The following is a 16415-nucleotide window of genomic DNA, read 5'->3' on the forward strand; positions in this document are numbered from 1 at the left end:
TGAACCCAGGAGGCGGAGCTTGCAGTGAGCCGAGATCACACCACTGCACTCCAGCCTGGGTGACAGAGCGAGACTCCATCTCAAAAAAAAGAAAAAGAAAAAGAAAAAAAAATTAGCCGGGTGTGGTGGCGCACAGATGTAATCCCAGCTGCTACTCAGGAGCCTGAGGCAGAAGAATCGCTTGAACCTGGGAGACAGAGGTTGCAGTAAGTCGAGATCGTGCCACTGGACTCCAGCCTGGGTGACAGAGGGAGACCCCATCTCAAAAAACAAACAAAACAAACAAATAAAACACCCGTATATTAGCTGGGTGTGGTGACTCACGTCTGTAATCTCAGCACTTTGGAAGGCCCAGGCAGGAGGATCACTTGAGCTCAGGAGGTCAAGACCAGTCTGGGCAACATAGTGAGACCCTCTGTCTACATGGTGGCTCACGCCTATAATCCCAGCACTTTGGGAGGCCAAGATGGGAGATGGTTTGAGCTCAGGAGTTCAAGACCAGCCTCGATAACATGGTAAAACCCTGTCTCTACAAAAAATACAAAAATTAGCCAGGTATGGTGGTGTGTGCCTGTGGTCCCAGCTACTTGGGAGGCTGAGGTGGGAGGATGACTTCAGACCAGGAGGTGGAGGTTGCAGTGAGCCAAGATCACACAACTGTACTCCAGCCTGGGCGACAGAGCCAGATCTCGTCTTTCTTTCTTTTTTTTTTTTGAGACAGAGTCTTGCTCCGTCACCCAGGCTGGAGTGCAGTGGCACAACCTCGGCTCACTGCAACCTCCACGTCCCAGGTTCAAGCGATTCTCCCGCCTCAGCCTCCCAAGTAGCTGGGACTACAAACACACACCACCACACTTGGCTAAGTTTTTGTATTTTTAGTAGAGACAGGGTTTCACCATGTTGGCCAAGTTGGTCTTGAACTCCTGACCTCAAGCAATCCACCGGCCTTGCCTCCCAAGTGCTGGGATTACAGGCATAAATCACCATGCCCAGCTGGACTCTGTCTTAAAAAACTAAAAAAGGCCAGGTGAGGCTGAGGTGGGAGGATGGCTTGAGCCCAGGAGGTCAAGGCTGTAGTGAGCTGTGATAGTGCCACTGCACTCCAGCCAGGGTGACAGACCAAGACCCTGTCTCAATAAATTAATTAATTAATTAATAATAAGGCCAGGCGCGGTGGCTCATGCCTATAATCCTAGCACTTTGGGAGGCCGAGGCAGGAGGATCACAAGGTCAGGAGTTCGAGACCAGCCTGGCCAACATGGTGAAACCCTGTCTCTATTAAAAATACAAAAATTAGCCAGGCATAGTGGTGCATGCCTGTAATCCCAGCTACTCGGGAGGCTGAGGCAGAAGAATTGCTTGAACTCGGGAGGCAGAGGTTGCAGTGAGCCGAGATCGCGCACCACTGCACTTTAGCTTGGGAGACAAAGCAAGACGTCATCTCAAAATAAATAAAATAAAATAATAACAATAATAAATAATAAATAAATAAATAAAACACATATATGCCTTTGCCTCCCACACTCCCTTCTCTTCAGAGGAAATTTGCTCGGGTGCGACTTGCTCCCATCTAACTTTCTTTTTTTTCTTTTTTTTTTTTGGTGTGTGTGTGTGATGGAGTCTTGTTCTTACTGCCCAGACTGGAGTGCAGTGGTGCAATCTCAGCTCACCGCAAACTCTGCTTTCCGGGTTCAAGCGATTCTCCTGCCTTAGCCTCCTGAGTAGCTGGGACTACAGGTGTGCACCACCACTCCGGGCTAATTCTGTATTTTTTTTAGTAGAGACGGGGTTTCACCATGTTGGTAAGGCTGGTCTCAAAGTCCCGACTTCGGGTGATCCGCCCACCTCGGCCTCCCAAAGTGCTGGGATTACAGGTGTGAGACACCGTTCCCGGCCCTTCCAAGCTCCTTCTAAAGTGCAAGGGTTGAAAACACCAGCATAGACTGGTGTCTGGGAAATGCAATTTTCCAATATTATCAGTAAATACTAAAGAAACACTGTTGCAAAGCGTGACTTGGTGAGCCCTAATAATATGTCTATTAAAGGTCTTCTTTGTTCTAAGAGAGATTCATTACAAACAGAAAACATGATCCGAACCACAGAAATGAACTGTTAAATAGTAAAGAGTTTTTTAGTGGCATTTTATAGGATAAATTAAAAGCATGACACCATGTAAAGAACTATACAAACAAACAGATGAATACTCAAGTCATCTAAATACATCAGCAGTAAAGACCAAAAAGAGGGGGGGCGGAGGGAACCAAATGCTGATCTTAGTGTTTTACAATATTGTAGGACATGTGGTAGGGCAAAACAAAACAAAACAAAACAAAGCATACAAAATCATTCCCCCATTCACAACACACAAGCAGGCATGAGTCTGCAACAATGCTGACTCCTTTCTCTACACTTGTGCATCTTTTTTTTTTTTTTTTTTTTTTTTTTTTTTGAGACGGAGTCTCGCTGTGTCGCCCAGGCTGGAGTGCAGTGGCCGGATCTCAGCTCACTGCAAGCTCTGCCTCCCGGGTTTTTACGCCATTCTCCTGCCTCAGCCTCCCGAGTAGCCGGGACTACAGGCGCCCGCCACCTCGCCCGGCTAGTTTTTTGTATTTTTTAGTAGAGACGGGGTTTCAGCCGGGCGCGGTGGCTCAAGCCTGTAATCCCAGCACTTTGGGAGGCCGAGACGGGTGGATCACGAGGTCAGGAGTTCGAGACCATCCTGGCTAACACAGTGAAACTCCGTCTCTACTAAAAAAACACAAAAAAAAAAAACTAGCCGGGCGAGGTGGCGGGCGCCTGTAGTCCTGGCTGCTCGGGAGGCTGAGGCAGGAGAATGGCATAAAAACCCGGGAGGCAGAGCTTGCAGTGAGCCGAGATCCGGCCACTGCACTCCAGCCTGGGCGACACAGCGAGACTCCGTCTCAAAAAAAAAAAAAAAAAAAAAAAAGAGACGGGGTTTCACCGTGTTAGCCAGGATGGTCTCGAACTCCTGACCTCGTGATCCGCCCGTCTCGGCCTCCCAAAGTGCTGGGATTACAGGCTTGAGCCACCGCGCCTGGCCCACTTGTGCATCTATACTCTGACCTCATTAATCAGACTCCACAAAAGCCCAAATTTCTGATAAACTGAGCACATGATGTGTAATGCTTTGGTGAATAAAAATTTCAAAACAATTTTTACCTTTGGATAGTACCTCAGCATATGACTAATGGGTATTCAGTCTAAAATCAATTTTTACTTATTTATTTATTTATTTATTTATTTACTTAGACGCAGAGTCTCACTCTGTTACCCAGGCCAAAGTCAGTGGCAAAATCATAACTCACTGTAGCTTCGAACTCCTGGGCTCAAGCAATCCTCCTACTTCAGCCTCCCAAGTAGCTGGGACTACAGGCACATGCTACCATGCCCAGCTAACTTTTCCTTCCTTCCTTCCTTCCTTCCTCCCTCCCTCCCTTCTCTCTCTTTCTTTTATTTTCTATTTTTTATTTTTTTATTGAGACGAAGTCTTACTCTGTCACCCAGGCTGGAGTGCAGTGGCGTGATCTCAGCTCACTGCAACTTCCAACTCCTGAGTTCAAGTGATTCTCCTGCCTCAGCCTCCCAAGTAGCTGGGATTACAGGCATGTGCCACCATGCCTGGCTAAGTTTTGGGGTTTTTTTTGTTTGTTTGTTCTTGGTTTGTTTTTTTTGTTTTTTTTTTTTTTTTTGAGACGGAGTCTCGCTCTGTAGCCCACGCTGGAGTGCAGTGGCCGGATCTCAGCTCACTGCAAGCTCCGCCTCCCGGGTTCATGCCATTCTCCGGCCTCAGCCTCCCGAGTAGCTGGGACTACAGGTGCTGCCACCTCGCCCGGCTATTTTTTGTATTTCTTAGTAGAGATGGGGTTTCACCGTGTTAGCCAGGATGGTCTCGATCTCCTGACCTCGTGATCCGCCCATCTCGGCCTCCCAAAGTGCTGGGATTACAGGCTTGAGCCACCGCGCCCGGCCTTTTTTTTTTTTTTTTGAGACGGAGTCTCGCTCTGTCGCCAGGCTGGAGTGCACTGGCGCAATCTCAGCTCTCTGCAACCTGCAACCTACACCTTCCAGGTTCCAGCGATTCTCTTGCCTTAGCTTCCTGAGTAGCTAGGACTACAGATGCATGCTACCACACCCAGGTAATTTTTTTTTTTTTTTTTTAGTAGAGATGGAGTTTCACCGTGTTGGCCAGGCTGGTCTCCAACTCCTGACCTCAGGTGATCCGCCCACCTCGGCCTCCCAAAGTGCTAGGATTACAGGCGTGAGCCACTGCACCCAGCTTGTATTTTTTTTGTTTGTTCATTTTTTTGAGATGCACTCTCACTCTATCGCCTAGGCTGGAGTGCAGTAGCATGATCTCGGCTCACTGAAACTTTTGCCTCCTAGGTTCGAGCAATTCTCCTGCCTCAGCCTCCTGAGTAGCTGGGATTACAGGTGTGCACCACCACACCCAGCTAATTTTTTTATTTTAATAGAGACAGGGTTTCACCATGTTGGTGGTCAGGCTGGTCTCAAACTCCTGACCTCAAGTGATCTGCCCGCCTCGGCCTCCCAAAGTGCTGGGATGACAGGTGTGAGCCACCGCACCTGGCTATTTTCTACTTTTTTGTAGAGATGGGTTCCTACTACAGACTGGTCTGGAACTCCTGGCCTCAAGTGATCAGCATGCCTCAGTCTCCCAAAGTGCTGGGATTATAGGCATAAGCTGCCACACCCAGCCTATATATTTTTAAACAGAGATGGAGTCTCACTACATTACCCAGACTGGTCTCAAACTCCTGGGCTCAAGTGATTTCTCAGCCTCCCAAAATGCAGTGATCATGGGCATGAACCACCACACCTGGTCTTCAATTTTAGTCTGTTATTTTATTTTATTCTGATTTAATACACTGCATAATGTATGCTTTTTATTTTCTCAAACATATTTACTCCCATCTCCTTTTATGAGATGGATGGGGTAGTTATTATCTGCTACTCCTACCCTATATTATACAACAGGAAATTGAAGCAGGGTAAAATCTAGTGGGATTGGCCATAATCACTCGGCTTTCACTGACAAGCATACCATCCACCTTCTCTCATGGGACCTCACTCCCTGCCCCCTGTCCCGCCACCCCCAAGCAAGCCTGAACTACATTAACAAAGGCAGGACTGCGGCCTCAACACATACTGAGCAGCAGGGTAGAGCAACCATCCCTCATCACTGTTATCAGCCATCTACCGTGAGCTCAGCTTACAGCAAGTCCTTACGTGTTACCTCATTTGACTCCCAACAAACCTTAAGAAGGCGTTGGGGCCGGGCGCGGTGGCTCAAGCCTGTAATCCCAGCACTTTGGGAGGCCGAGACGGGCAGATCACGAGGTCAGGAGATCGAGACCATCCTGGCTAACACGGTGAAACCCCGTCTCTACTAAAAAAATACAAAAAACTAGCCGGGCGTGGTGGCAGGCGCCTGTAGTCCCAACTACTCGGGAGGCTGAGGCAGGAGAATGGCGTGAACCCGGGAGGCGGAGCTTGCAGTGAGCTGAGATCCGGCCACTGCACTCCAGCCTGGGCAGTAGAGTGAGACTCCGTCTCAAAAAAAAAAAAAAAAAAAAAGAAGGCGTTGGGTATTATCACTCCCTGGTCCTACTGAAGTAACCAAGTCTCTCAAATTTGATCACAGTTCCACGGCTACTACATGCAAAGCCAACCTTAGAATCCAGGTTAGTCCGGCTTTAAAACCCATGCCCTTAAGCACTCAGCTATTATACAACTGGATGATGCGTCTCAGGACAGCTCTGCAATTCCCTACACACTAGGACACCCCCAGCTCCTCACTTACTTGACGGCCCCAACATCCTCGGCATAACGCTGCATCTCTTCCCGGGCCCTCTCTTCTCGCAGCTCCCGCTGAAGCTCCTCAATCTTCTTCCGCTCAGCCTCATGCTTCTGCTCGGCCTTCCACACTTTCTCCACATTCCGGAGGGTCTGCGGGTGCCAGCTCTTCTTCAGATTCTGTGATAAATAAAAAGAAGGTGAGAATAACTCCAGGGGTGACTGAGTGGCGGGTGTAACTAGCCCTGCCTCACCCACCCTTCCATACCCAAGGCAGGCAAGATGTCTTCAACAATGACAAGGTTTTCTTCCAATAATCTCTCACACATCTAGAGGGGAAGGGGAGGTTGTTCAAGTGTATAAAGCTTCAGGACAGGTCGGGCGCAGTGGCTCACACCTATAATCCCAGCACTTTGGGAAGCGGAGGCGGGCAGATCACTTGAGATCAGGAGTTTTAGACCAGCCTGGCCAAAATGATGAAACGTCTCTACTGGAAATACAAAAATTAGCTGGGCGTGGTGGCACGTGTGCATGTAGTCCCAGCTATTCAGGAGGCTGAGGCAGGAGAATCACTGAACCAGGAGGCGGAGGTTGCAGTGGGCCGAGATTGCGCCGCTGTACTACAGCCTAGGCGACAGAGCAAGACTCTGTCTCAAAACAACAAGAACAACAACAACAAGAAAGCTTCAGGATAGAACAGGTCTTTCCTGAGTTCCCTTCAGACAGTTTTAACCTTAAAAGCATACAAGTCATCCTTCCACTAGCCATACCTAAATTGGAGCTGGTGATGACAAGACAGGAGGAATGCAGTAATGAGCAGGAAGGCACATATTTTGAAAGAGAACAGAACTCATGCACTTCTGACACTGGATATTCATTCTTTTAGTCTTGCTCTGTCACCCAGGCTGGAGTGCAGTGATCTCGGCTGACTACACCCTCCACCTCCCGGGTTCCAGTGATTCTCTTGCCTCAGCCTCCCGAGTAGCTGGGACTATAGGTATGCCACCATGCCTGAGTAATTTTTGTATTTTTTAGTAGAGATGGGATTTCACCATATTGGCTAGGCTGGTCTCAAAACGCCTGACCTCATGATCTGCCTGCCTTGGCCTCCCAAACTGCTGGGATTACAGGAGTGAGCCACCGTGCCCAGTCTTTTTTTTTTTTTCTTGAGACAGAGTTTCGCTCTTATTGCCTAGGCTAGAGTACAATGGCAGGATCTCAGGTCATGGCAACCTCTGCCTCCTGGGTTCAAGTGATTATCTGCCTCAGCCTCCTGAGTAGCTGATTACAGGCATGAGCCACCATGCTCGGCTAATTTTGTATTTTTAGTAGAGATAGGGTTTCTCCATGTGGGTCAGGCTGGTCTCAAACTGTCGACCTCAGGTGATCTGCCTGCTTCAGCCTCCCAAAGTGCTGAGATTACAGGCGTGAGCTACCATGCCTGGCATGGACATTCATTCTTAGGAACTCAACCTACCTTACCTTGGTCTACTTCACCTGCCCTAAACTTGCATGGTTTACAACCCACCCAGAATCTCTTCCAACTTTCCTTCCCAGGAATCTCTCCTTGATTCTGATCTCCCCATTCACCCTCAAAGAACACTTCTCTCTCTCCTCCCCATCAGATACTGCTTTGGTGCACTTTCCCAATAATGAAAAGTTTCCCAGAGTAAGTAATATCTAAGGACAATTATAAACTAGCCTGGTGACATGTGAAAGGGAGATGAGGGGGGCAGATTTCCAGAGAGGAACAGTACAGACAAATGCAGTCCCAGTGGTGAGAAAGAACATAGCAGGAATAATTCAGTGTGGCTGGAGATGTGGCAAGCTGATGGGGCAGGGACACAAGAAGAAGCCAAGTGAGAAAGGAGCAAAAGGAGCAGAATAAGGGCCTTATAAGCCATGTAAAGGGATTACAGGCATGCACCGCATGTCTGGCCAATTTTTTTTTTTTTTTTTTTTTTTAGATGGAGTCTCGCTCTGTCACCTAGGCTAGAGTGCAGAGGCACACTCTCAGCTCACTGCAAGCTCCAACTCCCAGGTTCACGCCATTCTCCTACCTCAGCCTCCTGAGTAGCTGGGACTACAGGCATACGCCACCATGACCGGCTAATTTTTTGTGTGTTTTTAGTAGAGACAGGTTTCACCGTGTTAGCCAGGATGGTCTCAATCTCGTGACCTCGTAATCCACCTGCCTCGGCCTCCCAAAGTGCTGGGATTATGGGCGTGAGACACCGTGCCCGGCCAATTTTTGTATTTTTACTAGAGATGGGGTTTCACCATGTTGGCCAGGATGGTCTTGATTTCCTGACCTCAGGATCCGCCCACCTAGGCCTCCTAAAGTGCTGGGATTACAGCCGTGAGCCACCGCGCCCAGTGTGACTCCATCTTTTTTTTAACTTTTTTTTTTTTTTTAAACGGAGTCTTACTCTGTCACCCAGGCTAGAGGTGCAGTGGTACAATCTCGGCTCACTACAACCTCCACCTCCTGGGTTCAAGCGATTCTCCTGCCTCAGCCTCCCAAGTAGCTCGGATTACAGGCACCCGCCACCACTCCCAGCTAATTTTTGTATTTTTAGTAGAGACGGGGTTTCACCATCTTGGCCAGGCTGGTCTTGAACTCCTGACCTCGTGACCCACCCGCCTCAGCCTCCCAAAGTGCTGGGATTATAGGCATGAGCCACCGCACCTGGCCAAGACTCCATCTTAAAAAAAAAAAGAATCGACTGGAGAGGGCCAGGATTGAGACCAGGAGACCAGTTAAGAAAATAAGATCATGTCCACAAGGTACTTGGCATGTGGAAAATGTTCAGTCAATGAGAGTTCCCTTTTCTTCCTTTTCTCTTCCCCTCCTTGTCCTGCCTCTCCCCTTTGTCAGGTCATTGAGTTGGTCGGTTGTGTATCGGTCCGTCAGTTGGTCCGACCATCCATCCATCCTTCCGTCCTTCCTCCCTCACTCCCTGCCTCTTTCTCCCTCTAACCCTTCCCATCTTGTCCTCCCTGCCTCAAGTATAGATTATTTTGCTTCTCAAGGACAAAAACTTCTAGAGTCATTTTTGGCTGTCAAAACTGGTGGAGGCAGGTGTTAGTGGACAGACTCCAGTCGAGTGGCTAGAGGCCAGGGATGCTGCTAAACATTCTACAATGCACAGGAGAGCCCAACTACCACCACTACCACACCCCCCCAAAGAATTATCTAGGCCAAACTGTCAAGAGGGCTAACGTCGAGAAACCCTAGATTAGAGCTTTCCTGTCCTTAAATGCAGTTACCTGAAGAATACACTAAATTGGATCAAACTGGATGGAGTCCTGGCACTCACTGTGATTGAGAACACATGACGAACTAACAGGTTTACTGGGCAGGCCGCTAAGCTGATCTACTTGCTGGTTCAATTAGTTCCACTTTTGGGAGGCTGGCATTTTCCCAACCTTGCACCATGCTCTTGTAGGTACATTTACCCTATTTGGGGCCTTAGCCCTTTACAAATGAACGTTTCAGTGTAAGAGACATTGCCACATAACTTGTATTAAGTGGTATGAATTTAAAAAGCAAGCTCAGCCACTACACATCAGAACCCAGCATTGAAGGAGGTGTGGAAGTCAGAAAGATAGACAGGAAGATCCCTTCAGGCTTAAAAAGGACCCCAGGGCCCAGCACAGTGGCTCACGCCTGTAACCCCAGCACTTTGGGAGGCCAAGGTGGGTGGATCACTAGAGGTCAGGAGATCGAGACCAGCCTGACCAACATGGAGAAACCCTGTCTCCACTAAAAATACAAAATTAGCCCGGTGTGGCGGAGCATGCCTGTAATCCCAGCTACTCGGGACGCTGAGGCAGGAGACTCGCTTGAATCCAAGAGGGGAAGGTTGCAGTGAGCCGAGATCGCGCCACTGCACTCCAGCCTGGGCAACAAGAAACTCCGTTTTTTTAAAAAAAAAAGGACCCCAGGGCATGGCTAAGGGTAGGGTGAATGGGGCACAAACCACCCCTACTTCAGTCCAGGACATGACTCTGAACTCCCACCCAAGGAAGACAGCTGTGTGGCAAGACAAGATATACAAAACAAAGCGTAGTGACACGTCCTCAATATCTACCTCCTTTCCTAGCCTTGGCTCCATCCGCCCCCTCCCTGGTATTCCCAGAATTTACAGCCGGCAGGGCTGCAGTCAACAAACACACAAACACCACCTGTCACAGTTCGCGACACACCTCGGACTTTCCCAAACCTCAGTCCCATCCCTCCATTGCCCTAAAGATCCATCCCCTCTTCAGGGCAACGGCCCCCTCCCCGCGAAAGCAAAGCTGAGTTGCTATGGTTATCCACTCCTTCCTCTACCCCCACCCCCCACCCCCTGCCAATTTCCGTCCCGGCCTCAGTCCTCCCCCGCCCAGGCCTCCCTCCACTCACCAGGTCTCCGCCCCCCATGATGGTGGAGACGATTCCTCACTACGCGGATCTGGAAGACTTCGGCAGGATCAAGAGAATACGTAGAAAAATAGTCCAGGGGCTACCTCGCAGGCTCTTGTCCCAGGAGCCGTCGACTGCCAGTTTCACATACCGACCTACAGGCCACTTCCGGGAGGGCGTCATCTCACCGCGTCGGCGTCGCGGAACGATGACGTACAGGGCTCTGTCGCGCTGTGTGACTGTGGCGTCGCGTGCAGATTTCGCAGAGTTCCAGGCTTCGCTGTGGAGACCTCTGCCGTCGAGGTCTCATTTTGGCTGCTTCTGGTTGCCACTTTGTCTGATGTCCCAAACTCTCCGTTGAAACGCCACAGCTCTGTTCAGTGATGGGTTGCCGTGGGCCTCTGCACGCAGCTGTGTTGCCATGGCAGCGCACCAGGGCATCCGGCTCAAAAGCTCCACATAACTCGCTGCTAGACGTAGCGTGGACCAGAGTACGCCTCCTCCCCTCACCCTGCACACACCCCCACACTCCAGTTTTCCAAAATGGCTTTGCGAACTGGCGCTTTCCTCAGACCTTGACTCACAGCAAATCCCCTTATGTCAGGCACGATCTCAGCTCACTGCAACCTCTACCTCCCAGATTCAAGCGATTCCCCTGGCTCAGCCTCCCAAGTAGCTGGGATTACAGGCACGCGCCACCACATCCGCTAATTTTTTATGGTTTTTTTGTAGAGATGGGGTTTCACCATGTCGGCCAAGATGGTCTCAATCTCCTGACCTCGTGATCCGCCCGCCTTGGCCTCCAAAAGTGCTGGGATTACAGGCGTGAGCCACCGCACCCAGCCTAAATATGACATTATTAAACACTAGATACATTTTATTTTTCTTGAAATGGGTCTCTATGTTGGTCAGGGTCTAAATATATCGGTTAAGCTGATCTTGATTCCTAGAGTCAAGTGATGCTCCCACTTCAGGCTCCAGAGGAGCTGGGATTACAGGCTGGAGCCGCCACCGTGCCTGACAGGAGGAATTCTTATTTGGTGCCAGCTCTCTAACATTTCTAAAATCTTCTAAATACAAAGTGCTAGGATTACAGGCGTGAGCTACCGCGCCTGGCCAATCTCCCTCTTTTTTATTCAAATAGTGTATAGTGCTGGGCATGGTGGCACAGACCTATAATCCCAGCTACTTGGAAGGTTGAGGCAGGAGGATCACTTGAGTCCAGGAGATGGAAGCTACAGTGAGCCGTGATTGTGCCACTGTAGTTCAGCCTGGGTGACAGAGTGAGACTCCATCTCTTTTTTTTTTTTTTTTTTTTTTTTGAGACGGAGTCTTGCTCTGTCACCCAGGCTGGAGTGCAGTGGCCGGATCTCAGCTCACTGCAAGCTCCGCCTCCCGGGTTTACGCCGTTCTCCTGCCTCAGCCTCCCGCGTAGCTGGGACTACAGGCGCCCGCCACCTCGCCCGGCTAGTTTTTTTTGTATTTTTTAGTAGAGACGGGGTTTCACCGTGTTAGCCGGGATCGTCTCTCGATCTCCTGACCTCGTGATCCGCCCGTCTTGGCCTCCCAAAGTGCTGGGATTACAGGCTTGAGCCACCGCGCCCGGCCGACTCCATCTCTTTAAAAAAAAAATTTTAAACGACTTTTTTCTTAAGTTACTGAGGATAGGAAAGGGAATAATTTTTTCACTCTGTGATTCGGTGTTTTTGTCTATCTCCAGTTAAATTGCAAATGTCTGCAGTACCCATTCCACACTTGGGACAGACGCAAGATGTGAAGCTGGGCATGGTGCTCACACTTGTAGTCCCAGCACTTTCAGGGGCTAAGGTGGGAGAATCACTTGAGCCCAAGAGTTGGAGACCAGCCTGAGCAATATAGCAAGCCCTCCTCTCTACTTATGTTTAAAAAAACAAAAACATGCCGGGCGCGGTGGCTCAAGCCTGTAATCCCAGCACTTTGGGAGGCTGAGATGGGCGGATCACAAGGTCAGGAGATCAAGACCATCCTGGCTAACCCGGTGAAACCCCGTCTCTACTAAAAAATACAAAAAACTAGCCAGGCAAGGTGGCGAGTGCCTGTAGTCCCAGCTACTGGGGAGGCTGAGGCAGGAGAATGGCGTAAAACCCGGGAGGTGGAGCTTGCAGTGAACTGAGATCCGGCCACTGCACTCCAGCCTGGGCGACAGAGCGAGACTCCATGGCAAAAAAAAAAAAAAAACAACAACAACAACAACATTACCCAGGCGTAGTGGCACATGCCTGTAGTCCCAGTTGCTGGGGAGGCTGAGGCAGGAGGATTGCTTGAATCCATGAGTTTCAGGCTGCAGTGCGCCGTGATCGTGCTACTACACTGCAGCCTGGGTGACAGAGTGAGACCCTCTCTCTCAAAAAAAAAAAAAAGATGTAAAGTGTAAAGCTGAAGTACACCACCCAGAATGTGACATGTGCCCCTTACATTTAAGCAATAAGCAATTCTTTTTCTTTCTTTTTTTTTTTTTTAAGAGAGAGAGTCTCACTCTTTTTGCCCAGGCTGGAGTTCAGTGGTGCAATCTCGGCTAACACAACCTCCGCCTCCCAGATTCAAGCGATTCTGGTGCCTCAGCCTCCCAAGTAGCCGGAATTACAGGTGCATGCCACCATGCCCGGCTAATTTTCATATTTTTAGTAGAGACAGGTTTCACCATGTTGGCCAAGCTGGTCTCCAGCTCCTGACCTCAGGTGATCCACCCGCCTTGTCCTCTCAAAGTGCTGGGATTACATGTGTGAGCCACCGCAGTCAGCCCTTTCTTCCCTCCCTCCCTCCCTCCTTCCCTCCCTTCCTTCCTTCCTTCCTCTTTCTTTCTTTCCTTCCTTCCTTCTTTTCTTTTTCCTACCTTCTCTTCCTTCCTTCCTTCCTTCCTTCTCTCTCTTTTTTTTTTTTTTTTTTTGAGACAGAGCCTCACTGGGAGTACAATGGCGTGAGCTTGGCTCACTGCAACCTCCGCTTTCCTTTTCTCTTTCTTTTTTTTTTTTTTTTTCCAGACGGAGTCTCGCTCTGTCGCCCAGGCTGGAGTGCAGTGGCACAATCTCGGCTCACTGCAAGCTCCAGCTCCCGGGTTCACCCCATTCTCCTGCCTCAGCCTCCCTAGTAGCTGGGACTACAAGCGCCCGCCACCACACCTGGCTAATTTTTTTGTATTTTTAGTAGAGGCAGGGTTTCACCGTGTTAGCCAGGAGGGTCTCCATCTCCTGACCTCATGATCCGCCCGCCTCGGCCTCCAAAAGTGCTGGTATTACAGGTGTGAGCCACAGCGCCCAGCCTCCTTTACTCTGTGTCTTTCCTTCCTTCCTTGTCTTTCTTTGTCTTTCTTTCCTTCCTTCTTTGTTTCCTTCTCTCTTTTTCTTTTCTTTCCTTCCTTCTTTTTTCCTGCTTTATCTCTTCTTTCCTTCCTCCTTTCCTTCTTCTTTCTTTCTTCCCTCCTTCTTTCTTTCCTCCCTTCTTTCTTTCTTCCTTCTTTCTTTCCTTCCTCCTTTCCTTCTTTTCTTTTTCTGTCCTTCCTTCTTTCTCTCCTTTTCCCTCTCTTTCCTTCCTTCTTTCCTTCTTTTCTTGCTCTTTCTTTCTTGCTTTCCTTCCTTCCTTTTTTCCTTCTTTTCTTTTTTTTTGAGACGGAGCCTTGCTCTGTCGCCCAGGCTCGAGTGCAGTGGCGCAATCTCGGCTCACTGCAAGCTCCACCTCCTGTGTTCACGCCATTCTCCTGCCTCAACCTCCCGAGTAGCTGGGACTACAGGTGCCCGCCACCACACTTGGCTAATTTTTTTGTATTTTTAGTAAAGATGGGGTTTCACCATGTTAGCCAGGATGGTCTCGATCTCCTGACCTCGTAATCCGCCCGCCTCTGCCTCCCAAAGTGCTTGGATTACAGGCGTGAGCCACTGCGCCTGGCCTTCCTTCTTTTCTTTCTTTCTCTCTCTTTTTCTTTTATTTTTTTTATTTTTTGAGACGGAGTCTGGCTCGGTCGCCCAGGCTGGAGTGAAACGGCACGATCTCAGCTCACTGCAACCTCGCCTCCCAGGTTCAAGCAATCCTCCTGCCTCAGCCTCTCAAGTAGCTGGGATTACAGGCGTGCGCCACCACGCCCGGCTAATTTTTTGTATCTTTAGTAGAGACAGGGTTTCACCATATTGGTTAGGCTGTCTCGAACTTTTTTTTTTTTAGACGGAGTCTCGCTCTGTTGCTCAGGCTGGAGTGCTGTGGTGCGGTCTCGGCTAACTGCAACCACAGCCTCCCAGGTTCAAGCGATTCTCCTGCCTCAGCCTCCCAAGTAGCTGGGATTACAGGTGCGCACCACCACACCCGGCTAATTTTTTGTATTTTTAGTAGAGATGGAGGTTTCACCATGTTGGCCAGGCTGCTCTCAAACTCCTGACCTGTGATTTGCCCGCCTCGGCTTCCCAAAGCGCTGGGATTATAGGCGTGAGCCACCGCGCCAGGCCCTGGCCCTTCTTTCATGTTTTAATTCGAGGCAGGTTGGCATGTACTAAGTTTTCAAAAATACATACATTTCCATCTATACTCCGACACCCATCCAATTAGCAAATTGTGTTCACAGCTCTCAGACTCACTCATAGATTTAGAATCTCCTCAGGGACTTGATCTTTTTTTTTTTTTTTTTTTTTTTTTTGAGACGGAGTCTGGCTCTGTCACCCAGGCTGGAGTGCAGTGGCGCGATCTCGGCTCACTGCAAGCTCCGCCTCCCGGGTTTACGCCATTCTCCTGCCTCAGCCTCCCGAGTAGCTGGGACTACAGGCGCCCGCCACCTCGCCCGGCTAGTTTTTTGTATTTTTTTTAGTAGAGACGGGGTTTCACCGTGTTAGCCAGGATGGTCTCGATCTCCTGACCTCGTGATCCGCCCGTCTCGGCCTCCCAAAGTGCTGGGATTACAGGCTTGAGCCACCGCGCCCGGCCTCAGGGACTTGATCTTAATTGAAAACAAATGAGATCCTAGAGAGGCTTTTTGTCCTAAAGGTGAGCTGGAATGTGGGAGGAACAGTTTTAGCACAAGATCAAGTTGAAAGTTCCTTCATCTTTTCTGGTGATACTGTGGCTGACGGTATTTGCTGTTAAGTGGAATGGTAATGAGAAAACATCACGGAAGGGGGCACCCGGATTCGGGCCGGGGACCTCTTGATCTGCAGTCAAATGCTCTACCCCTGAGCCATACCCCCTCTGTTCATTACAGGTTCCTTCCTTGTCCACTTATAGTGACTCAATACAATCAAGTTCCACCCACATGAGTTCTGGCAAGTTTTGTGTTCTAAAGCCCCACCTTCTTAATTATCCATCATCTGGTTTGGCTTTTCCATTGGCCACCAATAAATTGAAAGGGAACACTTGAAAAATGACATCCTGGGCCAGGAGGGTGGCTCACGCCTGTAATCCCAGCACTCAGGGAGGCCGAGGTGAGGTCAGGAGTTCGAGACTAGCCTGACCAAAACTGTGAAACCGCGCCCCCACTAAATATGAAATAACTAGCTGGGAGTGGTGGCAGGCACTTGTAATTCTAGCTACTAGGGAGGCTGAGTCAGGAGAATTGCTTGAATCCCTGGAGGCAGAGGTTGCAGTGAGCTGAGATCACACCACTGCACTCCAGCCTGGGCTAACAGAATGAGTCTCTCTCTCTCCTTCTCTCTCTCTCTCTATATATATGCATATCTATACACATATATGTAGATAAACATACACACACACACACACACGTATATGTTTAGTAAAGACACTGTTTCATCATGTTGCCCAGGCTGGTCTCAAGTGATCCACTTGCCTGAGCTCAAGCAATCCTCCCATCTTGGCCTCCCAGAGTGCTGGCATTACAGGCGTAAGCCAAGGAGCTTAGCCTTTGCTCTGTTCTTGATGGAAACAATAGCCAGCTCTGACCTGGGGCTCTGCTGACAGCTGGGGAAGTGCTTTATTGAGGTTGAGTAGTGTGGCTCCTTCTTGTCCCACTGGTAGGGGAGAACTGAAGCCCCTCCTTTCAAACCTGGCACTCGTTGGTATGGAGTGCAAGGGTGTAGGCCTGAGAAGCCCTTTCTCCTCTCACCTCCTCTCCAGGGGGAAGAGAAGCCAAAGGCAGAACTGGCTCATTCCTCTAATCTCAGGGAAGAAACAGCACACGTGGAGACACAAATTAAATTTT

At 49.6% G+C, this 16415-nt stretch overlaps 1 protein-coding gene across 1 annotated transcript in view; it reads right to left on the reverse strand.

Moving 5' to 3' along the window:
- CWC25 (CWC25 spliceosome associated protein homolog) overlaps positions 1-10429 on the reverse strand; it is a 33540-nt gene extending 23111 nt beyond the window's left edge. Inside the window, exons 1-2 of the mRNA XM_045374873.3 lie at positions 10244-10429; positions 5843-6015 (exon numbers count right to left, since the gene is read on the reverse strand). Of these exons, the coding sequence (XP_045230808.1) occupies positions 5843-6015; positions 10244-10261 (191 nt within the window). The 5' untranslated portion in view covers positions 10262-10429. The remainder of the gene's footprint in view (positions 1-5842; positions 6016-10243) is intronic.
- Between the last annotated feature and the right edge of the window lie 5986 nt (positions 10430-16415).

The sequence above is a fragment of the Macaca fascicularis genome, chromosome 16 (genome assembly GCF_037993035.2).
Source record: "Macaca fascicularis isolate 582-1 chromosome 16, T2T-MFA8v1.1".
NCBI lineage: Eukaryota > Metazoa > Chordata > Mammalia > Primates > Cercopithecidae > Macaca > Macaca fascicularis.